Source organism: Balaenoptera borealis (assembly GCF_965194805.1).
Source record: "Balaenoptera borealis genome assembly, chromosome: 1".
NCBI lineage: Eukaryota > Metazoa > Chordata > Mammalia > Artiodactyla > Balaenopteridae > Balaenoptera > Balaenoptera borealis.
The window spans coordinates 33,928,490-33,956,319 of NC_138860.1; the positions used below are offsets into that span (position 1 = coordinate 33,928,490).

At 49.8% G+C, this 27,830-nt stretch overlaps 2 protein-coding genes across 19 annotated transcripts in view; both read right to left on the reverse strand.

The window, feature by feature from the left end:
* LOC309630696 (neurofascin) overlaps positions 1-27,830 on the reverse strand; it is a 292,900-nt gene that overhangs the window by 56,612 nt on the left and 208,458 nt on the right. For 5 of the 18 annotated variants that reach the window (XM_082396231.1, XM_082396238.1, XM_082396230.1 and 2 more), the window contains exons 1-7: positions 18,487-18,634; positions 12,361-12,378; positions 11,643-11,748; positions 9,137-9,333; positions 8,535-8,657; positions 5,447-5,617; positions 1,173-1,223 (exon numbers count right to left, since the gene is read on the reverse strand). In XM_082396231.1, coding sequence (XP_082252357.1) covers positions 1,173-1,223; positions 5,447-5,617; positions 8,535-8,657; positions 9,137-9,333; positions 11,643-11,748; positions 12,361-12,378; positions 18,487-18,577 — 757 coding nt within the window. In that variant the 5' untranslated portion in view covers positions 18,578-18,634. Of the gene's footprint in view, positions 1-1,172; positions 1,224-5,446; positions 5,618-8,534; positions 8,658-9,136; positions 9,334-11,642; positions 11,749-12,360; positions 12,379-18,486; positions 21,592-27,830 lie in introns of those variants that run through there. The other 13 variants (XM_082396236.1, XM_082396234.1, XM_082396233.1 and 10 more) reach the window with 7 other exon arrangements.
* Positions 18,583-27,830, reverse strand: part of LOC309614923 (uncharacterized protein) — a gene marked incomplete at both ends in the record, with an annotated part of 112,128 nt that continues 102,880 nt past the window's right edge. The window contains one exon of the mRNA XM_082363852.1: positions 18,583-18,657. Within this exon, the coding sequence (XP_082219978.1) occupies positions 18,583-18,657 (75 nt within the window). The remainder of the gene's footprint in view (positions 18,658-27,830) is intronic.

Below are 27,830 nucleotides of genomic sequence, written 5' to 3' on the forward strand. Positions count from 1 at the left end.
TGCTCTGGGGCTCTTGACACAATGGTGGTTGGCCCCATTATTTTGAAAACAAACAATGCCCTGAATCCAACAAAGGTCCCCTGCTTCCTCGGGCAGTAAATCTCTTTGGCAGGATCTCAGCGTGGCTCTGGTTGCTCGGTGCCAAGTTAAAGCCTTTGCCACTCTCGCTGGCTCTCACTCCCTCTTCCCATCCCCCACTCCAGACACCAATCATTGTTTATATTAGCACATCACAATACAGACACTTCCTATCTATTTGAGCCCACAATGACCCCCCTGGGGACCTGCAGCCTCAGCTTCCGAGGCATAACTGATGATGGGAGCCAGCTGCCTCTCCAGAGGCAGCAAATGATGATTCCTCTGGCTGCTCAAGGAAAACAAGACATTCTTGAGCCATGGTTGGGGGTAGCTCAGGTGTGGAAACAGCCAATTACTCTACTAATCAGCTTGAGCAACCAGTTGTGTAATGAGTTAGAAATATGCCTCATGGAAATTGTTCCATGACTTGCAAATGTGTGGGTGGATGGGCATTGGATTTGCATGCACTCTCATAGGAGGGAAGAGACCCAGGTGATAGATTGCAGTGGATGGTCCAACTTCTTTTATACTTACCTTGAAAGAGAACTCAGAGCTAGACTCTTCCTCCTATTGACCAGATGGATTTTAAAGGGATATGGGACCTGTGAAATGGTACCCCCAGTAACTAAGGCTAGAGCCCAACACAGGCAATTCATATCCAGACACTTAAGAGCTAGCTAAGCACACACTACAAAGCTTTCTGTGTTCTTTAAACCACTGATAGAAACGAGACCTCCCCTTTCCTCCTGACTGTGGGAACTCCCTATCCTCAGGTATTCTCCATCCATCCACCACTGATTCCTAAGTTTCTACTGAACCCTCCAAGAAGCTCTTTTGAAGTCCTACCCTGGCTTGACCAACTTGTCCAGAACTCAGACTGGAGGCTGGCACATTCGAAGAGATCGCACCTCCCCTCCCACACTGGCCACCTTCCTCCCCGTAAGCAGCGCTCTGGAGGTGGCGCCTTGGTATCCTGACCTGGCCAACTGTCAGACTTGGCACCCAGCATGAGTTAATGGCATCGTATCAGTCAAGTTAGGCAAACTGGGGTTAGGACCGGCAAGGTTACTCCCAAGGTTACCACGGCGACTCACCACTGTACATGTCAGGGTGGTTTCTTAAGGACGAGTCATTATAGGGGTGGTCTGCAATAAACAAAAGAGGGTGAGCAAACAGGGACCACGGAGAGGTCATGGAGGCATAAACGGGAGAGAACAACAAAAATGCAAAGCCACAAAACAACCAGGGAGCACCAGTGGTCTTTTGCAAAGGAAACACACAGCATATTTGGAAAGGAAATATGCTTGGTGAAGAACAAGCAACACAAAACAGCCCCCGAAAGGGAAGAAAAGGTTAAATCCTGCAAAAGAAGGCAATAATGTTTCTTTTTTAATAAAGAAATTAGGCTTGACCTTTAATTGCTTGGTCCTACTATATTTTCAAACAAATGAGACAAGAATTAGTGGTATCCCGTAGCAATTGCAACAACTCTTTCCCACCAAAATCCTCAGTTCCCAGGACTCTGGATCAGGCCAGCTCCTGGGGTCGCTGAAGAGAAAGGGGTGTTAGTGAGCCCTGGGGCAAGAGCGAAACCCTACCTGAGCAGAAGTTAACTTGCAAGGGGTGGGAGGTAAATGAGGGGAGAAGACAGAGAGAAACAGATCATCAACAGAGTGGGACAGAGGGACCCTTGGCAGTGTCCAGCAATCATGTGCTGACCAGCAACAAACACTCCCCAACCTGTCCAGCTGGGCACCGCCCTGGTCTCCAAGATGTGTCTGTTGGCAGAAAGGCCTCCTTCTGAGGATGTGAGGAGTGGTCCAGGGAGGCGGGGACAGCCAGGCTGAGGTTCAGATTTTAGCATTAGAAAGGCAGCCTGGGACAGGGGAGAGAGTGTGAGCTGTGAGTTCTACACTTAGAACAGGGAAAGGCCTGCTGACTAAGATGGAGGTTCAGAGCTCTCTAGACTAGCTTGGGATGAAGCCATTCCTTAAGCAACAAGATCAGTGGGCTCCAATGTTAGGTAATTAAAACCTTTGGGCATTTCATCCTCAGTGAAAGAGACATTCTGGAATAGGGCACAATCATGCCAACATCCTTAAGTAGATTTTCATTCTCCTATCACTGTCCCCTTCCAGCTACTGGGTTCAAATTTTGACAGTACCAACAGGGGGTGGGGAGTGGAACAGCCGACTGGAAGCCAAGCAGACGGCCCTGAGAAGCCTGGACCGAGCCCAACTGCCTGAGGGGGGAGAGGTGCTGCCAGAACATTTGCATATTTGAAGACAGATCAAATCCTGTTACAACTCACGCCAGGGAGGCAATGCAAGCTCTTTTCTGGGACCCGCATTGTGCTGCATCCCAAATTTGCTTAACACCTGCTAGAAGGAGTTTCATTATTCAGAACCATGCTTTAAAATGGAGCGAGTTGTAAAAGACCTAGCCTGTGTTTGGGAAGTTGGCTCGGGTTTATCTGGAGCTAAAGGTGGGAACTGATCTGCAGTGGAAAGAAGAGACAGGGTGGCAAAGGGGCAGGAGGGGCAGCAACTGGCCTTGGGTGGTAACGTTCCCCTCCTGGGGAGGACAGGGCACACCCAGGTGAAAGGGCCCTTGCTTCATGCTCCCAGTGCCACCAGGTGAAACAGAAGTGACCAAGCTCAGGATTGACCTCTTGGTTTGTGGATTCTGGAGCACATCTGAGAGATTTAGGGAGACTTTCTGACTCCTCTAAGAAGGTCCCTGAGACGATAGACATTAGAAGGAAGCAGGGTTAGCGCTCCACCGTCCGCCTCAGGGCCAGTCCTCCTCCGGCACCACGGCTGCCTCTTGTCCCCAGGAGGCACCCGGTGCCTGTGTGGTGTGGACAAAGTGGGACAGGCATCTCTTTGTTACTCCGACTTCACTGTTCGTCTTTGACTGCACCCCAAAACAAAATTTTAAAATGATTTTATATTGCCCAGTATTTGGTATTAGATCCCTTTCTCTCCTTCCTTTAGTGCAGGTAATAAAAAATGGGCTGTGATGAGATGTATTTCTTCCCCAATGGGCAGACTGTGAAAGAAACCCCTGGTGAGAACAGCCTTGGAAGCTGTCCCAACTTGTCTGTTTTGTCTCCCACCCCCAGACCTGGTTCTGAAGGTACAAGAAAAAGCTTGTGTCCTTTCCAGGCAGGAAAGCAGAGAGAGCACAGCTGAGTTATTTTAAGCAACTGTGCCCAATTCTGGGCTGGTTCGGATGCCCAGAACTTGCTCCCAGCCAAAGCTGCCCTTGGGAGAACTCCAGGAAGCCGACAGGGTTCTGTTCCCATCACCCAGGGCGTTTCTCAGCATTTGGGGGAAAGCGATTTCAGTGGAGTAGGGGACCCAGAAATGAAGCAGAAACAAACATCCCTTACCTCCTCTGGTAGGGAAAAGGATGTTTCTGGAAAGTTCAACTTGTAAATGTTGTTGAAATCTCCAGCTGCTTAATTCTACAGAGGAAGGCTCTTCCCCGCCTCTATCTCCCTGCTTCTACCCCGTGTAACAGTGAGGGCCTCTGCTCAGGACTGCAGATGGTCACCTGACTCAGTCCCCAAACAGCAGGCAGATTTCAAGGTGGTGGCACTGAAGGCTGTCCAGGGAGCATCTTGCTCTTGATTTTCCTGTCTCTCCCACTGCCCAAGGCTGCCTGCTCTGTCCTGGCTCCGGAGGCCCCTCTGAGGTCCTGGGCAGACCACACTGTCCTCCCCAGCACAGCCAGCTGGCAGGCGATCGCCCCTGCACTGAGGCGACAGCTTAGACAACCCAACTTTCTTCGCAGGGGTCCTCTCTGGGCCTGGGTCCGGAATAAGAAAACCAGGGAACAGGTAGCAAGTGGATCGGAGCTGGGCGACCCTGCCAGGAACAAGGGGGGCTTGTCCCTGGGTTGCTGGCCATCGTGTTGGCTACCAGAGCACAGGCAGCTCAGAGCAGTCTGTGGGGAGCTGTACAGGCAGGAGGGGGAGAATTAGAGGAGGGTGAGACGGGGTTCAAAGAGAGAAAGATGAGAGGGGAAAAGAAGAGAGAAAGAAAGAGGGAGGCGAAACAGTGAAGAAGGAAGTGAAAAAGAAAAGGGAAGAACATGAAGAGAAAGGAAGAAAGAAAAGGCCCACAACAGGAGAAGGGGAACAGGAGGGACGCTGCTTCTTGTGGGTCCCCCTCCGTGCTGCGGTGGAGACGGAGTGTGGCGCAGGGCTGACTCTCAGCACCAGGGGTTCCCATCACCGGCAGGGACTGGTGGGGAGAGAAGAGCCCACGTGTCCTGACCGAGGGGCGAGCTCACCCGCACCTCCCCCCGCCAACCCCCGCCTCCTGCGCCCACCCAGGAGGCGTCGTCAACCTCCCACCCACTTCCCGGGTGCGCTCCAGGAAACCAGGGCTCAGCCTCTTTCCTTCGACCTGCGGAAACTGCCAGCGCCCAGGTGGGGCCCTCTGCCTGGCCTCCCCCACGACTGCCTCCGCCCATGGCATTGAAAACAACACTCATAGCTGTGTCAAACAGACGAAGGTCTTTGGGGGGGCTTTTCTACAGAAGGCCAGTTACAAATCCATGGTATAAACCAACAGAGCCACTTTCAATGTCCTGAGCAGGCTGAGGACTTTGCAGCCAAAGCTCCAGGCCGGCTGGCGCCTGGCAAAAAAGTGTCTCTCCGACCTGACTGGCTTCTCTCTCTCCTGGTGGAGGGTCACCAATGCTAAAATGGGTCAGGAAATGCTGATTCGCTCTGGTACCAGCCACACAGAATCAGGGAATAAAAATGAAAACAAATAAAACTAAAAGATAAACCTGCCACTTTTAAACACAGCGACTCCACATGGTCCAGCATATACTTATTACAGAATCAAACACAATTCATTTTGCTGTACTCACTAATTTGGATATTCCATACTATTGCTTCATTCTAGAAATAAAGATAACCAAACAAGGACTAGAAATAATCAAGCTGGCTGCATGAGAGCGATGGTGGACGACCACTTACAGTAGAGCTTCTCAAACTGTGGTGTGTCCCAAGACACCTGGAGAACTCATGAAGCCCAAAGAGGCCCCAGACTGCCGGGCAGAAGAGGGCTAGGCTTAGGTACGGGTGCCAAGTTTGCCAGGTGATTCTGATTCCACCAAAATTTGAGAAGCGCTGGCGTGGAGTAGGACCAAGTTTAACTCAAGGCTCCAGAATCAAGAGATGTGGCTGAAGAGCAGCTAAAGTCACTCAGGCACAATGAGCTGCAAGGATTTCTAGGTCAAGACTGGGGACAAGGCTCTTCCCAGACCCAGGTGCCAGGGGCCGCTTGGGCTCAGCGGGCTGCTGCCCCCGGCCCCCAGCTCCCAGCCCCGGGCAGGGGCCTGCACTTACTGGTAAGGACTTTGAGGTTGAATGGGTTCTTCTGCTGGATGGTGTGGGTGAAGTGGAAGCGGGCATTGCAGCTGTAGTCCGTCTGCATGTCCTGCAGCATCACATTAGAGAAATACAGGTCTCCGTTATGGCCCTGGGAGACACGCTTGTCCTGGGTGATGGGCTCCATGGCTATAAGGAAGCAGAGGTACAGTGGGAGGTTAGCAGTAACGATAACAGTAATAAAAATCATCATAGTTCTGGCAATTGAGCACCTACAGAGGGCCAGGTGGGGGCCGGGAGCTTGACATTATTTGATTTAATCCTTTCAACTCTGAGGCAGGGCTTATTCCCATTTTAAGGATAAGAAAGCAGAGGATTTAACATGATCTGGGTCGCAAAAGCAGCGAGAGGGGAGTAGGATTTCGATTCAGACCTGCCTGCCCACCATGCTCATGCTCCGTGACCATGCTTTTCTATCTCCTATTCATGCCACAGAAGATCTGACTGGCTCCGAGGCCAGAGGGAGGAAACACAATCCTTCAGCTGCTCCCCAAACTGGGAGTCAAGTTCACCTATTTTTTAAACGTCTACTCATCCCCAAGAAAGAGAAAAGTACCACCAATTATAATTGTAAGATGTATACCAATCAATGATGCATACCAACAATTTTAGGACACCTTCCAATTTTAGACATGTTAAAATATGAAAATGTGTGCTTTTTAGAATTAATGACATCACAGGAGTGGCTGAGAATGCTGACAACATAATCTACATTTTTTTCAAGCATTGCATCTGTAAACTCAAATGATCAGATTTCTAGGCTGTTAGGTTTATAAAAATATACTTAATAAGGCTGACTACCCATAGGTATCTCCTTCTTATCCCTGATGCTTGTTTCTCAAGTCATCATTTCTTTTTTTTTCCTCTTGAAAAGTGGTTCTATTTTATTTATTTATTTATTTTACAATGTTGTGCTACTTTCAGGTATACAGCAAAGTAATTCAGTTTATTTATATATATATAAAATACTTTGTCAGATTCTTTTTCCATTATAGGTTATTATAAGGTATTGAATATAGTTCCCTGTGCTATACAGTAGGACCTTGTTGTTGATCTATCAAGTCACCATTTCTTAAAGCATTTCTTAAACATTAATGATGCCAACTTTCCAATAATGGTCTGGTGAGCTTTTCAATTCATTTATCAAAGATTTACTGTAGGCTTACTATGTGTCAGGCACTGTGCTAGGCACCGTTGAAAGAGAGATAAATAAGAAAGACAGTTCCTACCCTCAAAGCACCTTCGGTCTAGTAGAAGAGACAGCAGATAAATGCAATGCAGTGTGGTGAGTGGGAAGCCCCAGATAAGAAGGGGGAGCTGAGAGAAGGAGCACCCAGTCCGTCCTGGGGTTTGAGCTGACGCTTGAAGGCTGCATGACATTTACCAGGCAGAAGAGAAAGGACCTAAGCGGTTTCTAAGCAGCAGGAACAGCGTGTGCTAAAGGAAAGAATCCACAGCCTGAGCAGGGGAGTGGGGGTGGGGAGAGGCAGGGGGTAGGGGAAGGGCTGGAGAGTCAGAGGGGACCACGTCAGGAGCTGTGTGCCAGGGAAAGGAGTCTGGACTTTATGGGAAGTGATGAGGAGGCAGTGAAGGACTCTGAGCATGAATGAATCAGTTTTACATTTTTAGAAAGACAGGGGAGGCCAGGTACAGATGGTTACTCTAACCCAGGGAAAAGCCAACGGCGGCCTGTGCTGGGTAGATGCTAGAGAGGATGGAAAGAGGAGGGCCATGAGATTTGCTCAGGAGGTAGCATGGACACAACTTGGTGTGATGCGGGGGATGAGAGGAGAGTCTGAAGTCTGAACTGTTAGCTAACAAACCACCCCTCCAGCCTGTGGCCCACATATACACACGGTGATGAGGCAAGGCAGGGACAATGATTGAGCACAAAGCCATCCTCACCTCGCAAAACAACTGAAAGCAGCCACTTTCGGAAGCAGGCTAATAAGAATTCAGAGATGGGGACTTCCCTGGTGGTCCAGTGGCTAGGACTCCACACTCCCAGTGCAGGGGACCCAGGTTCGATCCCTCGTCAGGAAACTAGAGCCCACATGCCGCAACTAAGAGTTCGCATGCCGCAAGGAAGATCCCGCACGTGGCAAAGAAGATCCCACGTGCCGCAACTAAGACCCGGCGCAGCCAAATAAATAAATAAATAAAATAAATATTAAAAAAAAAAAAGAATTCAGGGATGGAGAGAATGATGGGTGATAGGGAGGAGTATCTATAGATTGATGAAAGGATGGATAGATAGGGAAGGAGGAGGGGAAGGAGGGGATGGGAGGTATTCAGGAAGGGAGGGAGGAAGGAAGCCAGGGTGATGCTCAGGTAGACAGCAGTCTTCTATCCATCTTCATAATGCCCCCTCCCTTTATTTGACTGAAAACACAGGAATAAACATCGGTCCAGAGTAGTTAAGTGAGTCTCTGTCCAAAACTGAGCCAGGACAAGCTCTGAATGAGGTACTCTGTCCCCGACTCCAAACATCCTGTCTCCCCATCACTCCTTTATCAAAAGTTTCATTCCTGAATCCCGCTTCTGTCCTACAAGAAGAGTGAATCGGAGTAAATCCAGATGGACCAAAGATTGAAAGAGGAGGCTTGGTTTCAACTTGCCTTCAATTGGCCGACTGAAAACCAGTTTCCCCTCCGTCCCATTCGTTTTGCTCTTCCTCTTCTTCATCCTCACAAATATTACTGAGCACTTATCGTGTGTCTGGCCCTGTTCTAAGCACTTTGGATGTATTAACTCATTTATCCTTACAATAATTCTATTAGGTAAGTACGATTACCAGCCCTATTTTTTGCAGAGGAGGAAACTGAGGCCCAGAGATGTTAAGCAGCTTGCTCAAGATCACACAGCTAATAGCAGCCAGGCTAAAAAGTGAGCCCTAGCAACCTCTCTCTGCAAAGCCAGTGTTCTCTGCCACATGGCCACCTTATATCTGCTTCTCACAAGTCAAGGTCGTCTAGCCTTGGGAAGACCCCTCTCCATTTAACACTCCCTAAGATTAAAAGAGAAATAAAACACCCCCAAGACTTACAGCTGCTCATCCAGAAGATGACTGGGGACGGAAGTCCGGGTGGGGGGTTGCACTGGAGCGTCAAGGGAGCACCTTCTTGAACGACGACAGGGTCTAGGTTTTCCTTGGGCCACAGAGGAGATTCTAGGGAGAAACAGGCAAAGGAGGATGCGATGAGGGTGATGGCTGGGCTGGGGCAAGGAGCAGGGTTAGAGGCTGGCACGCAAGGAGGGCAAAGAGAAGAGGAAATGGGAGAACAAGGGAGGCATGAGAGAGGGACGGGGCCTATGAGTCCAAGCGAGGCGCAGCCCTTGAGAGGCGGGAGAGGCCTATTTCATCTGACTGAATGGATGTACATCTTTAAAGCCTCTTCTCCTTCCCCGCCCTGCGCCCGGAGTGGCCAGTGAAGTTGTTCACGACCGGTTTGGAAACTTCTTTTCCAAGGAATCTTTTTGAGTTGGGGGAGGTGAACCCCTGCTCAGAGGCGGAAAAGCAAGCAGGACACACGGGGCACCGAGGTACCTGCAGGACAAGGGTGGGACAACGCGTCTGGAATGACCCTCCATGCCCTGCCCTCCACTGACCCAGAAGCAGGGCATCCTGGGCCTGCCCCATACACTCACTGGACACCTGCAGGCGGATCCTATTGGACAGGGCTGTGCCAAACTTGTTGCGGGCAAAGCACTGGTATTCCCCCTCATACTCCTCTGGCCGCCCACCGCTGCGGAAGTCGATCACCAGGGTGCCAGACCTCCTCCTCATCGACACCCGGGGGTCCTTGGCGATGTTGAAGAACCTACTGTTGCGAGTCCAGTGGAAGCTGCGGACAATGAAGGGGGTGGGGTGGAGGGGGGTGGTCAGGGACAACGAAGAGTAGCAGGGTGGGCTCCAGGCTCCGAGCTCCAGGTCAGAATCTCAGGGCCCTAGACTCTGACTCAGGCCCATAACTGCTCCTCCAGACCAAGGGGCCCCAGCCCTGGCTGAGTAGCAGGACCTGCTAGGACGCCTGATAAAATTCCGGGACCCGGGTCCCACCCAGGTGAACCTCTGGGGCAGGTCCCTGACATTAGTAGTTTTACCCAACCCACGCTGGGAGTCATGGCTCTGAGTGATAGATACCAAGTAGCCCCTGGGGGATTGTGCTCTTTAGAGGAGTAGGCAGCAATTTTGATTTTTTAAAATCCATTGTATATATGTGCCACATCTTCTTTATCCATTCATCCGATGATGGACATTTAGGTTGCTTCCATATATACAATGGAATATTACTCAGCCATAAAAAGAAACGAAATGGAGTTATTTGTAGTGAGGTGGATGGAGTTAGAGTCTGTCATACAGAGTGAAGTAAGTCAGAAAGAGAAAAACAAATACAGTATGCTAACACATATATATGGAATCTAAGGGGAAAAAAAAAAGGTCATGAAGAACCTAGTGGCAAGACGGGAATAAAGACACAGACCTACTAGAGAATGGACTCGAGGATATGGGGAGGGGGAGGGGTAAGATGTGACAGGGTGAGAGAGTGGCATGGACATATATACACTACCAAATGTAAAATAGATAGCTAGTGGGAAGCAGCCGCATAGCACAGGGAGATCAGCTCTGTGCTTTGTGACCACCTAGAGGGGTGGGATAGGGAGGGTGGGAGGGAGGGAGATGCAAGAGGGAAGAGATATGGGAACATATGTATATGTATAACTGATTCATTTTGTTATAAAGCAGAAACTAACACACCACTGTAAAGCAATTATACTCCAATAAAGATGTTAAAAAAAAAAAAAATCCAGAGTCAGCTGCTACTTCCACCCCCAAACATTCCCAACCTCCGACTAGGAATGCAAACCCAAATTCCTATTCCACCCGACCCGAACACATCAGGGAGCCAGCCCTGCTCCTCCTGGGTCTTTATTTGATAATCGAAATGGCCCAGGTTATCTATGCCGCTGCTCAGTGGATGTAGGTTATAAAACGGTGGCTGTACATTTCGGGAGGAGCAATTTTGAAAGAAAAGGCAGCCTTAATAAAACTGAGCCCCGGGGTAGAGAGACTAGAACATCCCTCTGCTTTTCCTGGGGGGACGTGTGTCTGCAGCTGCCCAGGACATAAGTAAAAGAAACAGGAGCAATAGTGGCTGCTCAGTGTCTCAATGTCCCTGCGAAGGACTGTGGAAGAAAGGCCAAACCTCAGAAGCAAGGTCACCAGTGCCCTGCCTGACTTTTCAGGGTGACTTCTGCTTCTCCCGTCATGGGCAAGAGAGGCTCTTCTTGCTCCCGGGCTCACAGCTCTGGGCCAGACCATCTCAGGCACACCCGGGGAGGGAGGCAGAAACAGGATGCCACACACCTGAGGCAGGCTCCCCTCGCCTCGTTTCTCCTGCTGACAGACACACTCTACATGGGGGCCTGTCACGTCTGGGTGTGAATCCAGCATGAGGCTCCTGAAAGCTCCAGCCTGTGGATGCTGTTTTGAAGATGGTGGACGCGTAGTGCATCCTTATCACCAATGCTTATCACTTGGTAGAAACGAACCGGGCCTGGGCAGTCAGAGGCCTGGGATTAGGTACTTCACACCTCTGTGCCTCCATTTTACTTCCTCTTCACGAGGACACGAGTCCTTCCCCAAAGAGCAGTGAGGTGGTTGAACAGACAGTGTGAGGAACATCTAACACAGAGCCTGGCACAGCAGGCTTGCAACTCGTGTCTGCTGACATCTCATGTGATCCTGATGTGCACACAAATAAGCAGAGACGAGCTCAGAATGAAAGACTCAAGTTAGCTTGAAGAGGAACTTCCTATAACCTAAGCATGGGGTGGATGCTGGGAACACAGGCAGTGGGAAGAATGTTTTACTCCAAGTCAGAAAACTTAATACCTAGTCCTGGCTTTTTGGTGTGAACTTAAGCCAGTTAAGTTTTCTGGCCCCCAGTGTCCTCATCAGCTAAATTTCCTGGCTATCCAAATTGTACCTTCTACCTTGTGGGTGCCTAATGGACACTTTTTGAATGGATACATTTAATTTCTCAGCTGCTTCAACTATCATCAGACCCCAGGGGAAGGGGACAGTTTAAATGCCCTCTTTGCAGGCCCCTTTCCCTCCACCCAGCTTGGATTTACCTGCCAGTACACTCACCTGGGGGCAGGGTTCCCTTTTGCTTCACACTCAATCAAGATGTTATCACGGGGATCCACGATGTGGTCCTTCACTGACTGCTTGGTGATGGTTGGGGGCTGGGACACTGCAACAGCACACACAGTGGGCAGTCAGGGCTGCAGGGACCTGCCCTTGGGGAGCGGCTGAAATTAAGAGCTTCAGGAGCCACACAGACAAGCAGGCAAGCGGGGGGTGAACAGTGCCCCATTCTAGAGACCCAGCTCCTTAAACGGGGCTGCAGGAAAGGGGGTGTGTGTCAAGGACCAAGCATAAGAAGAATCCCTTTAAGATCTCATAATATCTTTGTGAGAAACTGAAGGCCAGGCTTTTGTTTTACTCATTCTTGTACTCCAGTGCTTAGTACAATGCCTAGCGTACAACAGTTCTTGACAAATGTTTGTTGAATGAATAAAGGAGCCAAAAGCTGCTCGATTTCCAGAACCTAGCGGCCACGATGGTTCTGAGCCCTGGAGGATCAACAGTTGGCCAAACTGTGGTGAGGCTGGAGCTGAAAGACGCTTCAGTCCCCAGAAGCCCTCCCAGGGACTTGTCTGCAGCTGAAGAGCCAGCTCCTCTCACTCCCAGCCCCAAACTCCAAAGTTCTCCGGGGATCTCCTCCCTGGCCTTTTCCCGCCCCTCCTTGCTGCCCTCCTAACTCCCAGAGGCACAAGTGCAGACAGGCGTCCAGGGGACTTACGCTCATTCTGAATGCTTGCTGTTAGTTCCCGGTGGGTTAGCATTGTGAGGGGGAGAGAAGAAGACAACGGTTATCGGTTATCTGTGGTCAGACACGACTGATCGCCCAGGTGGCCTCACACCCCAGCATACAGGGAGAGGGCGAGGCAGGTCTGGGGAGGGCAGTGTGCGGGCTGCGGAACTCCGTGAATAGCCAAGCAGGGCTGGGGACAGACCCAGCAAGTGCTTCACGGAGAAGGTGATGCCTCCCCCAGGAGACCAGACCGCGCAGCGGAGCAGAATGACCACCTTCTGACCAAATGATGACGTCTCCAGGGATGTCTCCCATCAGGAGTGGCAATGCTGCTCAAAAGAGGCTGGGGTCCGAAGATGCAGCCTGTCATCTCCAGATGCCCCCGAGAAAAGCAGGCTCCTTAGCCAAGGGTGCAAGGGTGAGGCTGGGGGCGCCAGGGAAGGAGTGGATCTGAACCACCGCTACAGGGTGAAGCCCGAGGGCCCAGCCAGGTCCACAGGCCTCACTCCTCCCTCTACACCTTCTTCTCTTTCACACCTGAAAGCACCTTCTCTCCTCGTGGTCTCCTCCTTTGCCATCCTTTGGAAAACTCGAGGGACGGATGAATTATCGTCGTCTGCTCATGGCAGAAGTACATTGTTCTATGGAAACTCTGCTTCTGAAAAACTCTGGGGATGAAGAGCCCACCACTCCTTTCTGTGCTTTTTACAAAGAGGGTAAAGAGGCAGGAGGCACAAATTTTCCCCGGTGCTCACCTGAGATGTGCACGTGCTCATGTACGGGTGTGTGCACGTTTGGGGTTTGGGCTTCTCACACTTTGAGAAGCATGAGAATCACCTTGCAGGGGGGTCTGGTTAAAATGCAAGTTCTGACTCAGTAGGTCCGGGCGGGGTCTGAGCTTCTGCATTTTTGACAAGCAGCCAGGTGATGCCGGTGCTGGTGGTCTGGGGACCACACTTTGAATAGCAAGGTTTCAGAGGTTTTAGAGGGTATACTCTCTGGGGGGAGAAGGGCTTGGTTAAAATTTGTCTGCAGAAAAGACGACATGTGTTGCTCTAACTTTTTAACTTTTTCCCTTACGATTATACAATATATGTATTACATGATTATATTACTGTGTGCCATTCTTATTTCATGCTGGTGGGGATGTCAGACACTGCCGGTGTTGTGAGCTGACCTTTTCCGAGTGAGCGCTTCCTGGGGGAAGGCTGAGCCATGGTGACCTCAAAGCTTTCTGACTTGACCGCAGTGAGATACGCAAGAGGAGTTTAGGGGCTCAGAGAGGGGGCGGCCTGGGGAAGGCAGAGTTAAGACAGGGCTAAGAGATGCAAGAGGAGCCACAGGAGAGAGAAGGCAGACAGAGAGGGGAGATGGAGGGTAGCAGGGATGAGGGCCCTGCTACACATGCTATCAGGAAGTGAAAGTGTCGAGAGTAAGGCTTATGGAGAGGTTCAAAACAATTCTTTCATTGGGCCAGGGTTGTGTGGCCTGTTTGGGCACTGAAGAGAAATTTTATCTGCTTCACCATGTGCCTGGGGCAGCCTTGGCAGGAAACAAAAAGGAAAAGAAAAGTCCAGGGGAACACCAGAAGTCTGTGGTTTCTGAACACAGGCTCTGTGGAGCTCCCCACTGCAGCATCTTCACCCATCTATGATTTTCCTGCCACGGCCCAAGAAAGGTAATTCTGGAAAATCAGTGGGGCTGGGCAGGGAGGGGGAGGTGGGGAGAAGGGACCATTGTCAGGAGCAGCAGGGCTGACACCTGACCCACTCCTTTGAAAACCAGCCCAGGCCCCTGGTTTCTTCATCTCAAGACACAGTTGACGTCTCTGGGGTCCTCCTATCCAGTTGAGGGCTCTGGCCTCACCCTGGATGGAAAGGCTGACAAAGGATCTGCTTTGCCCACATGGGCTTCAAGCCTCTTTTATATAAAGGCCAGTTCAATGGAAACAGCCCTAGACGTTGCCCAGGGAATCTCAGGTTCTTGGAAGGGAAGTCACTCAGTTAAGGTCACATAGGAAGTTTGGTGCAGAATAGGAATGAGAATCAGCTCTCCCACTGCTGGTTGAGAGCTCTTTTTGCAAATCCATCCTTGGCCGGAGAGATGAGCTAGTCTGGTGGGGTCTTGGCACTCCGTTCTCCTTGACACTTTGGACAGAGCTTGGGGGAGGGGAGACTCTCAGGATGCTGTCCCCAGCCCCACACTGAAATCAGGCCGGGGGCCTCCTGAGAAACTACTTGCCTAAAGAGGTAATGACATCTGCAGCCACCATGGTGCTACCAAGGGGTTTATTACAGGGACACAATCAACCCAGAGGACATGCCGCCACAGGGAGAAGACAGCGAGGACAGCCTGCCTAGGGACAAAGGCGGCCCATCTAGTCCCGGGAACGCCCCTTCCCCCCATGTCACACCACCTGCCCTTCTCTCCTTCTGTGGAACTTGCTGGATGACGATGTCAAGTGGAGAATGAATTTGCTCTTTTGACTTCCAAGGGGGAGGAGAAGTCTTCCAATGGTCTCTGCAGGGGGTGAGGCAGATGCCTGCCCAGTCTGCAAGGTTTCTTTATTCATGAGCCACTTTTCTTTCCCTGGCTCTGATATCTACCACCCCAGCAGTCATCCCTTGGAGGATGGAGTATGTGTGTGTGTGTGTGTGTGTGTGTGTGTGTGTGTGTGTGTGTGTGTGCTTTGCTGAGGTGTCCTGCAGCCTCACCACCCGGGATGACAGTGAGGAGGAAGTGTTTCTCCTACCCCAGGGCCCTCCTCTGTGGGTTCCTAGGAGAAAAATGCCGAGTTCCTTGATGTGGGGAGGGAGACGGAGCGGCAAGCTGCCAGCAGGCTCACTTTTCTGGCAAGATCACTCCGGTGGACGGGGCAACCCTTTGCTTTTTCCAAAGGTCATGCTGTTCTGCTTGGGGTGGTGAGAGTTGGGGTACATGTGACTCGGCTGGCAGAGCAGTGGGAGCGGGAGGCCGAGTGTTCAATGAGGGACTGTGCCTCGGCCCAGGGGGTCTGTTCCAGGAAGCCTGCTGCACCCAGTCTCCCCAGGGCAGAAGCAGCGCCCTGGTCCTCAGGGCACAGACGATGCCCTCGCAAAGGGGAAGCGAGCGGAGGGCACGCGGGGCAGGGGAGCCTCTGGCCTGAGCCCCTCAGTCCCTTCCAGCCACCACACAGAGAAAGTTACGAGTGCCTGATCTGAGGTGGTTCCCGTTGGCTATTGTGAGCAATGCTGCATGAACACGGGGTGGGGGGGGGGGCAGATACCTCTCCTGCCTTCTGCAACAACATGGATGGACCCTGAGGTCATTATGCTAAGTGAAAATAAGTCAGACAGAGAAAGACAAATACTGTGTGTTCTCACTTATATGCAGAATCTAAAAAAGTCGAACTGAAAGAAATAGGGAGTAGGATGGTGGTTGCCAGGGGCCGGGGGTGGGGGAAGTGGGGAGATGCTGGCCAAGGGGCACAAACTTTCAGCTACAAGATGGATAAGTTCTGGGGATCTCATGTGCAGCATGGCAACTACAATGAACTGTACTGTACTATATACTTGTAAGTTGTTATGAGAGATCTTCAAAGTTATCACCACACACACAAAAAGGTAATTATGTGAGGAGATGGATGTGTTAACTAACCCTATTCTGGTGACCATTTCCTACTGTATATGTGCATCAAATCATCGAGTTGTACACCTTAAATTGACATATATGTCAATAATATCTCAATAAAGCTGGGGGTGGAGGGGAGAAAGCCTGATCTTTCCCCAGCCCATTCCACTGGGGCTCAGCCCAGGGTGAGATGGAAGGACAGGCTCAGATAATCTAGGGGGCGTCTATCCTGGGCCCAGGGGGAGGGAAAATCCTGGCTGAAGAGGACTTCTTCCCATGGCAACTGGGTATTCTCTGAAGGGCTTGCCTCACTCCTGTCTTGCATTCAGCTTTTGTAGACTCAGGCTGGAGACGTCGCCACGGCCACTGTGCCTGCAGCAACCAGGGAGGCACAGTATGTATGAGGCAGGCTCCCGGCAGTAGCTCCCAGGGCACTGGGAGTGGCTTTGCAGAAGGACTCACCTCTTCATTCAGAGAAACACTGGCCCTGCCACTATGAGCAGAAGAAAACAGCTTTGTTTTTCTGCTCCTCAGATTTCTAACCTGTCAGCTAAGGATAATACCTACTTCATGGATTCGCTGTGAGAATCATGGGAGATGATGCCTGGAAAGGCCTTAGCTCTCTATTAAGCGCACGGCAGCTGCTATTCCAAGGAGAATAACAGGGGCTCCAAGAGGAGCTAAAAGGGGGCAGACTACCAGAGGTAGGGGTGCGGCATGTTGTGCCAGACTGGGGAGCCAAGAGGCCTGGGTTCTTTCCATGAGTCCATCACTCGTTTGCTGTGTGACTTTGAGCAAGTAGGGACCTGAGTTCCCGTGAACACATGGGAAGGGGTCCTCCAGACCCTCCTCAGGGTCCTGGCAGCTCTCTGGCCCACAGGTGGTGCTCTGGAGAGACTGACTGCGGGGGTCCTGTCCGGGGCGCGGCTGAGCTTTAGGACTCCAGATTCCTAACACAGACATCAAAGCCATCTGTTTACAGGTTCACCTTGCAGGAACCCCTCACCCACCAGCCCCAGGGATCAAAGTGGCAGGTGAGTGAGTGAGGAGAAGCGGCAGAAGAGAAACGAGCCTTCATCACTTCCTTCATAACCCAATTTCCTCTGCAGCCCCTCTCCTCTCCAAGGACGTGGCCTTATCATGCTTCTTATTAGGCTATCTGCCTGGGACTGTTAATGAGAAACTATCCTTGAGCCAGCAGTGCAGATGGTCTCCACGGGAACAGTCCCCTTTACAACTCCCCTCTCCCTCCCTCCCTAAGTGCATGAGCGCGAGTGCACGCACACACACACACACACACACGTACACACATACACACGTTGGGGCCATAGGGAGGGCAGTAGGGACCTTGTCCATCTTTCTCTGGGTCCAACTTAGAGTTTCTCCTGGCCTTCTCCATCCAGAAGCACCCACTCCTCTGAGCAATTATTACTGGCGAAGTGGGGGGCGGGGAGCAGAGATACCTGCAACTCTTCTCCAAGCTGTGCTAATTCCAGGCCCCAGGGGCTGGTTTTGGAGAGCTCAGTGGGGACTTCTTGGAGGCTATATCACTCTCTCACCCCTCCCCAGACACCTGTCACCTGGAGAGAGCCCAAGTCAATGCTGGCATCACGTGGGCCCCATCTATTCCTAGAAGCAGGGAACAGGGGACAGAGGTGGTATGTCTACATCATAGCACTGGGATGCCAAGACTTTCTGGCAGAAGTGTCAGAATTGTGGCAAAGGTGGTACACATCTAAATGCAGAGCCAAGGAGCATGGCTGCCAGTCAATGGGCCATTTACGAATGCAACATCAGATATGGTTGGTGGAGACATGGCTATTAGATCAGCATTTTAAGCTTTACTTTATGATCCTGGTGGCCGAATAATGCCCCCACCATGGGAAACAGATGCCATGGATTTTACTTTTCGACTTTACCATGGGAAAGTTGAAAACAAACAGAAGGAATCCATGCCTGGTTCTCCCACGGTGACATTATAATGGGGCTCTATTTTAATGCCTCATTTAGCCACAGTCTTTTGCAAAAGTAATCTCCTTCTCAACCCTCCCAGGCCATCTGTCCTCCTCACCACTTCAGCCAAGAGGACCTGGACATATGAGAAAGGCAAATAAGAGCTGTCCACCACGCTCGGCCCCTGGAAACTCCACTTCGATAGGTAAGTCAAGACCACGGAGGGCCGAGGGAGGGGTGTGGAGGGAAGAACTCCCCAGTGACACTCAGACTTCCAAACTCTGCTGGCTCTGGTCCCACTCAGCAGGCTCCAGGCAGCCATCAGCCCAGCCATGGCCCTGAGAGACGGCACTGAAACTCAAGGTCTCAGGTTCCCAAATATGAGGCCACCTGCATCGATTCTTCGGAGGGAAACCCAGCTCTGAATCCAGAAGCCACTGCTTCCCCGTCCCCAACCTTCTTTGAATGGTCTTCACTCTCCCCTGACCTTCCCTACCCTCCAACTCCTCTGCCACAAATCAGGAGAATAAAAGAGGACAGCGCAGGACTCACGATCCATAGGAATCTCGATGGCCCCGCTGAGGCTGAGCAGGCAGAAGAGGAAGGCTGTGTGGACCCAGGGCGATGGCTGCTGCCTGGCCATCCTGAGCACTGGGCCTCGCTCCCTGCTCCCTGGCCCACAGCCTCCAGCCGCTGTAACTGGGCCTCCCGGACAGAGCTCAGCTGTGGAAAGAAATGTGACGACAGGTGAGTTTTTCTTGAACTCCTGGTTTGCTCCAGCAATCCTACAGGGCCTCGAGGACTCAAGGGTCCCCTTGGTTATAGACCTATGTTCTAATACAGGGTTTCTTAACCTTGCACTATTGACTTTTGGGACCCAGTGATTCTTTGTGTGGGGAACTGTCTTGGGTATTGTAGGATGTTGAGCAGCATCCCTGGCCTCTACCCACTAGATGCCAGTAGAGCTCACTCCTGCCTCCGATCAAAAAACGTCTCTAGACATCGACAACTGTCCCCTGGAGGGCAAAACCACCCCCTGTTGAGAACAAGTATTCTAGAAGGAAGGGCAACTCAGCATAGAACAGTCATGAAAACAAACACTGGCCCCTAGGTCCAGCACCTAGAAGGTGCCATGCACTGAGCCAGTAGGAAATGCACCAATCTCACAGCCTCTATGAACCACGTGTGATGAGTGGACCCGAGGCCAAGTGTGTCTGGGGTAGCAGCACAGAGACAAGATCACAGTGCTGTCCTTTGACCCAGAGAGAGGGGGAGGGGGCAGCACTGTGGGCCAGAAGTTAGGTAAGTGAAAACTTGGTTGCCCCAAAGACTTTTTGTAAATGAATGATTTCTGCAAACACTTTGTGCAGCTAAATATTTGGTGGTGGTCCCTGATGTTGTCCCTTAAGAGATAAAGGCAGTGCTGAGATGAGGGCCCAGGATAGGAGGCTCCAGGAGGTTGGTAGAATAAGCAACATTTATGACAGCACGATGTTCACATCCTCAAGCACAAGACATCGTTCCAGGGCTTACAGGGGTAAGGGTTAAAAATGGCTGTCCAAGGAGCCTGGAACAGGTCCTTGAGAGACAAACCCTTTTCCCTCTGTTCTGAGAGAGAAGAGCAAGAATGGCCTACAGCTGAGGCTCAGATACTGAGCCATAAAACTGCCTGAGGCTCTGAAACACAGAGTTGTAAAAACTGGTCCATTTTGCGGTTCTACCTACCATGGGGCCAAAGAAGGCAAAGAGGACAGTGGGAGGCAGTTTCCCCACAATTCCTCCAGCTTTGCTGGACCAACAGCTATCTATCAAATGGGCACATTGTTTAAAACAATTTGGCAGCAATACGAAGCCTCTATCACCTGTACAACCCCACCGTCTCCCAGGTTTCCAGACTGAGGGTGTAAGGCATGCCCTGTGCCGGGATGTGAGCAAACTAGAGGATGCTGATTCAGATTTCAGCAATTTCTTTCCTGAAAGCTGGGCCCAATACCAGCCTCCATCCTCATGTGTATTTCTGGACTCCATCTGCTGGTCTCCTTTCCCATTGCTTCCTCCTTGGTTTTGGGCACCACTGTTTCACGCCAATTACTGCAACAGCTTCCTAAGTGGTCTCTCCCCACTTCTACTCTTGCCTCTCTGGTTCATTCTCCAGCCACAACCGGAGTGCTTACTCCTCAAATGCACGTATAAATACGCCACTCCCCTAGTCAAACTCACTAGCTCACTGCTGCTCCAAACTTGAAGATGAAGTCCGTGAAATGGCTCAGAAGCCCTGCATGATGTAGTCCCGTCTGCAAGGTCATTTCTTATCACCATCCCCTTGTGTTCTGTGTTCCAGCCAACATGGGTCTTCTACCAGGTCTCTTAGTGCATAATGCTCTATTGTGCTGACTTCTGCACAGATTAACTTCTGTCTAGAACACTCTTTGCACCTGCCTTCTCTCATTAGGCTATGCTAAGTATGACTTATGTGCCCCCTTGTCTGCGCTCCTGAACACTACTCATGACCCCCTATTATAGCACTTGTCACTTTGTATTCACTCTGAAAGTCACTAGTCTGTACCCCCTATAAAAAGGAAGGTACTGTAAGGGAAGGTGCCTCATCTTGTTATTCCTAGAATACAGCATAGTGCCTAAAACATAGCAGGCATTCAAAACCATGTGATGAGTGGATGAAAAATGAGCAAATAAAATAATAAACCACTTGGATCACATGTTTTAAACCTGTTTAAAACAGGTTTTGTGTTTCCCCACAAAACCACCAGGCGGCGCAGGAGAACACATGCTTTGGACCTGGGCAGCCAACTGTGAAGGCTTCCAATCAGTGGAGGACAAAATTCCCTCCCTACACAGGCACTATTCTCTGGCCAGGGAACCATCCAGCTGTAAGAGAGTTAAGAAAGTAGAAAATCTCCCAAGTGGGGGACTGTCTGGCTGGAAGGCATCACAGCAGGTCTTTGGTTCTTTCTCCTAAGATGATCCTCACACTGTCTCTGAAAGAGTCTGCTAATGCCTCTCCATGGCTCCTGCATTTCCAAAGGCTAGACTCAGGTTATCCAACTGAAACCTTAGTGCTGAGGGAACCAGCACCGGGGGGAGGTTCAGCTTTCCTTCCAGGAGGACAGCGGGGATGGCTCCAGTCTTGGCTCCGTGACCGCCATGTTTTGTTCAGGAGCTGCCAAGTGGTAGGAAGTGATGGGAAAGAGAAGGATATCTTATTCTGGGAATCTTGATGGAAACGGGAAGCCAGAAGCTATTCATTAACTAGATACACATTGGCAAGAAGCAAGTCCAATTATTTGGGGTATCTTTAACTCACAATTTAAAAACACAGTAGGGGGCTTCCCTGGTGGCACAGTGGTTGAGGGTCTGCCTGCCAACGCAGGGGACACGGGTTCGAGCCCTGGTCTGGGAGGATCCCACATGCCACGGAGCAACTAGGCCCGTGAGCCACAATTACTGAGCCTGCGCGTCTGGAGCCTGTGCTCCGCAACAAGAGAGGCCACGATAATGAGAGGCCCGTGCACCGCGATGAAGAGTGGCCCCCACTTGCTGCAACTAGAGAAAGCCCTCGCACAGAAACGAAGACCCAACACAGCCATAAATAAATAAATAAATAAATAAAAATTTAAAAAAAATAAAAATAAAAAAAAATAAAAACACAGTAGGAAAAGAACAGAGAAATAATCAAATTTAGCTGTTTGACAATTCTCTCTCTCTCTTCTCCTGGAATCCAATTTTTCCAAAACAATCTTTAAAAAGGAAGATAATTTAAAGAGTATTTAGCTTTATGCAATCCCCTTACTTCTCAGATGAGGAAACAAGAGCCCAGAAAGGGGAAGTGATGTGCTCAAGGTCACTGTGTAGGTTAGTGGCAAAGCTAGGAAAAGAACCCAGGTCTCCTGATTCCTAACTCAGGGTTTTTCCATCCAATTTCCCTGTCTCTCAATATGCATGACAGGTCCTAAGCAAAGCTGCAATTTAAAAAAGAAATGTATAGTTTGGCAGTACCTCAAAAAATTAAGCAAAGAATTACCATATGAGCCCGTATTTCTGCTCTTAGGTATATGTCCTAAAGAATTAAAAACAGGGACTCACACACGTACATGTACACACATGTTCATAGCAGCATCATTCACAATAGCTGAGAGATGGCACGAGCCCAAATGTCCATCAAAGAATAAATGAATAAACAAATTGCAGGTTATCGCTAGGAGAGGAGAAGCACACCATCCAGCCGGGGGCGGGGCTTGGGGGTGGAGTTGTCAGGGCTCTTCAAGGGAAATGCAGTCTAACTATGGAGCATCCCGTGGAGGAATAAGGAAAATCCGATGTCCTTGAGAGGGCAGATAGAGATTGCAGAAGAGGGGGTGGTGATGACTGTCTTGGAAAGTCTGAAGAGGGCGTGGAATTTTTCTGTTTAGCTCCATGGGGGCAAAAGAAGAATCAAATGGGAGGAAGTTCCAGAGAGGCAGATGCTTCTCTGAGATGCAAGGAAGAATAATCCACAGCCATCGTACAAAACCATTCATGAAAATGAAACACACCACCCACACACGCTACCGCTATGATGTATCTGAAGGATCCTTTTATATCGAATCAAACAGGTAAGAGGTGAACTGTAAGACTATAAAATACATTGAAGGGGGGTCTACTGCATGGGGAGTGAGGAAAAGAACAAAAATAAATAAAACCAAAGGAGAAATCTTGTGTGGACTGTTGGTGTACTATGAGCTGGAGAACATGATTAATTCAATTCTTGTATATCTGAGATGCCCCCACCCCCCAATCCACTGTGTGCAAAGAAAAGCCAAAAAAAAAAAAAAAAAAAAAAAGAAGAAGAAGAAGAAAGAAAAGAAAAGAAAAAAGAGAAGAGAATAGAGTCACCTGAATATGAAGTGTTCTGCATGTGACGTGCTGAGCTCACTGCTTTTCATAAAGAATCCAAACGGCATTTGGTCAGGTGCGTCCCTGACAATGTGCCCCCGCAGGAGGGAAACTGGATGCTTATCAGGATCACCTGGGTACTCTTTAAATACACAAATCCCTGGACCCTCAAACTTCTAGGTAGGGCGTCAAATCAAGCCTGCAGATTAGAAAATTTTTTTTAATTTGAATGTCCTTAGAACCTCTGTTATCTTATATGGGGGTGCTTCACACACTTAGGCAACCTTCCTGAACTCAAGGCCTTTAAATCTGCAAGCCCTGAGGGAGATTTGAATTCAAAATGTCTAAGATGGGGCCCAGGAAAGCACACGTGAGTTGATTGATGATCAGCCACTGGTGGGGACAGCAGACATGACAGCCTCTCTTGGTTGAGTTCAAGAGCATTGGCCAGGCAGCAAAACCACCTGGGTTTGAAGCCGCTCCCCACTTACAAGGTGGGGATCACGGGCAAGTACTGAAACTTTGGAGCTTTGTATTTCTCATCTGAAAAATGTAGATGATAGAAGCATCTATTCCAGAGGGCTGCCGCTGTGACTTGATATCCCAAATCCTATATAAAGCACTTAACAAAGCATGGGGGCACAAGCTCAAGAAATGTTAGCTACTGCTATCCATCGGGCTTTGAACTACCTCTAGGACACTACCAGCAACAGCTCCAAGGAGCAATACTACTTATCCAACCACAGTCAGTGTGCTTTTCTATTTTTCCTTTTTTCTGGGTCCTGGTTTGCTTTCTTTCCCCAGACTGGGGGGGCCCCTGGTGTTGATCCCACAAGCTGTCCCTGGCAGATGGATGAGAGGCCCACAGGTCCCACAAGCTGTTGCCGTCAGGAGCTCCCCGCTTTCCCGCAGCCCCATTCTGAGCAGGCTGGACCGGTGGTCACAACACATCTGAAGTGATGGGGAGAAAAGACAGGCTGCGCTGAGACACGCCTCAGTCGGCAGCACCACGGCCCCTGCAGCAGAACCCGCCTTGGACTTTTGGCCAGCAGTCAGCCGGCCATTCGTTCACTTACCAGACCTGGTGGCAGGCGCCAGTCTAGAGAATATACAGGGACAAGAGCTGAGGTTTCTCTACTCTTGCAGAGCCTATCTCTCAGTGGGGAAGACAGGAAATAAACGTTGAACAGCAACAACAACAACAAAATCAGGCAGCAATAAGTGCAAAGAAGAAAATACAATCTGACCTGCACACAACGTTTACAGTAGCCTTTTCCATAATTGCCAAATTTGGAAGCACCCAAGTTGTCCTTCAGTAGGTGAATGGATAAATAAACTGGTCCATCCAGACAATGGAATATTTTTTTAGCACTAAAAAGAAATGAGCTATCAAGCCTTGAAAAGACATGGAAGAAACTTAAATGCCTACTAGTAAGTGAAAGAAGCCAATCTGAAAAAGCTACCTACTGTATGATTCTAACTATGGAACATTCTGGAAAAGGCAAAACTATGGACACAATAAAAAGATCAGGGGTTGGAGGGAAGGAGGGATGAATAGGTGGAGCACAGAGGATTTTTAGGGCAATGAAACTACTCTGTATGATACTCTAATGGTATCATTATAATTTGTCAAAACTCATAGAATGTACAATACCAGGAGTAAACCTTATTGCAAACTATGGACTTTGGGTGATAAGGATGTGTCAATGTAGGTTCATCAGTTGTAACAAATGTACCACTCCGGTGGAAATGGTGATGACACAGGGGTGGCTGTGCATGTGTGGGGGCAGGAAGCATATGGGAAATCTCTGTACCTTCTGCTCAATTTTGCTGTGAGTCTAAAAGTGCTCTAAAAAATAAAGTCTATTAAAAAAAAGAAAAAAGAAACCACAGTGATGGTGATGTGATAAAAGAAAGTGAATGGTCAAGGAAGGCCTCTGTGAAAAGGTGACATTTGACCAAGATCTAAACGGCAATAAGGAGCCAACCTTGTAAAGATGGGTCAGAAAAACATTCCAGGCAGAGAGAACTGCCTGTGCAAAGGCCCTGTGGCAGGAAGCAGATGGGGACATGCAAGAAACTGAAAGAAGCCGGTGTGACTGGAGCTTGGAGGGTACGTGGGGAAGAACAGAACAAGTCATAGTCGGAGAGGGAGACAAGAGTATACTCCCAGAGGGCTGAAGGCCAAAGTAAGGAATTAAAATATATTCTAAGCATGTCAGGAAACTATTGTAGGGTTCTAAGTGGTGAACTGACCCGATAAGATTTGTTTGTAAAGACCACTCTGCTGTGTGGAGGGTGGAATGTAGATGGACAACACTGGAAGCAGGGAGACCTTGTAGGAGGCGCTGCATCCTCTGGGGCAAGGTCAGCCCCTCAGCTTCCAAACCCAGAAACTTCATCACACAAAGTATTCCCCGGTGGTGAGGGCAGAGCTGAAAAATCTGCAAGAATCTTTTAGTGCTGGGTGTTTACGATGGGTCCAGAGAAGCTGGGTGGCTTCTTTGGAAGTGCCTCAGGCCCTCTCCGAGGGGGAGGGTGGGTGGCTAGCTGCTTCACAGTCCTTGTTTTACATTGGGCTTTTGCATAAGGTTTTGTTTCAAGAAAGGATTCTGTTAGTAAAACAAAGAACTGAAAACCCCTGTGCAACAGCCTAACTTCCCAAATGCAGAAACCCTGCGCCCAGTGGCAAAAACATGTGAGTGCAACAGCCAGGTGCAGGCGTGAGGAACAGCACACCAGGCTGGGGCCGCAGCACTGCAATGGAAACCGTCTGGCTTCCCGTGGCTAGCATTTCCTCACTGAGGCCTGGGGTGCCTTCTCGGGACAGCCTCACAATCCCTGACACCTCTGGTCAACCTGTGTCCATCCCCACCCCAGCTGCTTCTGTCCTTTATGTCTCTCTTAAAATAAAACGTGCTTCGAAAGCCCTCCCTGATCAGGCCCTTGCATACCTGCCCAGTCTCATCCCCCGCTCCTCCACTCACCCCCAGTTATACTGAATTATTCCTAGTTCCATGAATAGTCCTTGCTCGCTCACCCACCGAGAGAGAACCGCACAGACGACGGCCACACCATCTACGACAGCAGGAGCCTGGCCCACAGCCTCTGCAGCAGACAGCCCAGAGTGGTCAGGACTCGGGCAGTGACTACAGGCTTTAAGAAATTTTTTACCAGTATTTCCAACTCAAGACCAACCAGGGAAAGACAAATATGCTTCTCAGACCAATCACATAGGATGCCTGCTTCTACTTAGCCCGCCTCCAGGTGCCCATGTCAGTCTGAGCATACAGGAAGCCTTCCCTTTCTTTCACTAAAAACCTGTCCTCTCCCCTCTCTGCCTTTAAGTCTCTGCCAAAGCAAGTGATGGTGGCTGACTCCCTTGCTATAGCTCACTCCAAATAAATAGCCTCTGCTTGTTCTCATTTGGGTGGCATTTATTTTCACACTAACTTTACATAAGTTACTCTCTTTTCCTAGTCTGCCTTTTCTGCTCTTTCACCCAACTTTCTGTTATCTTTCAGGCTCAGGGCAGGTGACACCACCTCTGGGAAGCCTTCCTTGGTTTCCCCGGAACACCCTGTCCCACCAAGGCTGGATGCAGTCCTCATCCTCCTTGCTCCCAGAGAATTCTGGGATATACTCGCTGTAATGAGTGCTAGGTCTTTGGTGTAGATTGTTGTCTCCCCAGTGAATTCCTTGAGGCTGTCAAGTACACAGAGAACCTAGTGGGCATTTACTGGATGTTTATCCAGCATCCTTGCTCTCCTCCTCCTGTACCTGTGTTCATCAGCTAGCACTGCCGTTACAAAATACCACAGACTGGAAATTCACTGTCTCACAGTTTTGGAAGCTGGCAGTCCAAGATCAAGGTGCTGGCAGGGTTGGTTTCTCCTAAGGTCTCTCTCCTTGGTTTCCAAATGGCTGCCTTCTTGCAGTGTCCTCACATGGCCTTTCCTCTGTGCAAAGGCACCTCTGGTGTTTCTTCCTCTTCTTATAAGGACACCAACCCTACTGGATTAGGGCCCACCGTAATGACATCATTTAACCTTAATTACTTCTTTAAAGGCTCAGTCTCCAAATAGAGTCACATTGTGGGTAGACCTTCAACATATGAATTTTGCGGGGGGACACGATTCTGTCCATAATAGTACCCACATTTTTCTTCAGCAGATTTATCTCTGCCTCTTTCTCAGAATGATCCTACCCCAATTCCAGGGTTGGCTTGTGATTAGTATAAGAAAATTAGCATTCCCTACCCCTCACCACTATGGTTGGTTTAGGAAAGGATACTTCATCCAGCCAGAGGCAGTGTGCTTCACGTAGACTTCTGCTAAAAGCTCTGGGAAAGACAAGTTTCCCCCTCTCTTCTGAAAGAGATCCAGTGAGGAACCCCCTTAAGGGGAGAGGATGGAGCTACAGTGAGTGGGAGTAGGGTGGTCTCCAAGCATAATGTGAGGACACTCCAACACTGCAGAAGGCAGAGAGAAGACACAGGAAGACCTGATCCTTCGCGTCACTGAGTCACTGATTGAGCATTTCCCGAAGCAAGCCCTACTTGGGGATTTTAAATTACTTGTGTGTTTATATTAAAAATTCTCTTGAATTTTTAAGCCATCTGGAGTTGAGTTTTCTATCACTTGGAAATGACAGTGCTATCAGAATCAGAAATGTCCCTAGTATGTTGGTTGAACACATACGCTTCCCGTGACCTCCACTTTCTGTATTAAAAAAGCATTCCTCCCTCCACCTACCTGCCTGCCTCTGCCTGGACCTGGCCCCAACCCTCTGCTCTCAATTGGTTAGCTAGTGGGAAGCTGCTGCATTGCACAGGGAGATCAGCTCGATGCTTTGTGACCACCTAGAGGGGTGGGATAGGGAGGGAGGGAGGGAGACGCAAGAGGGAGGGGATATGGGGATACATGTATACATATAGCTGATTCACTTTGTTATACAGCAGAAACTAACACAACAATGTAAAGCAATTATATTCCAATAAAGATATT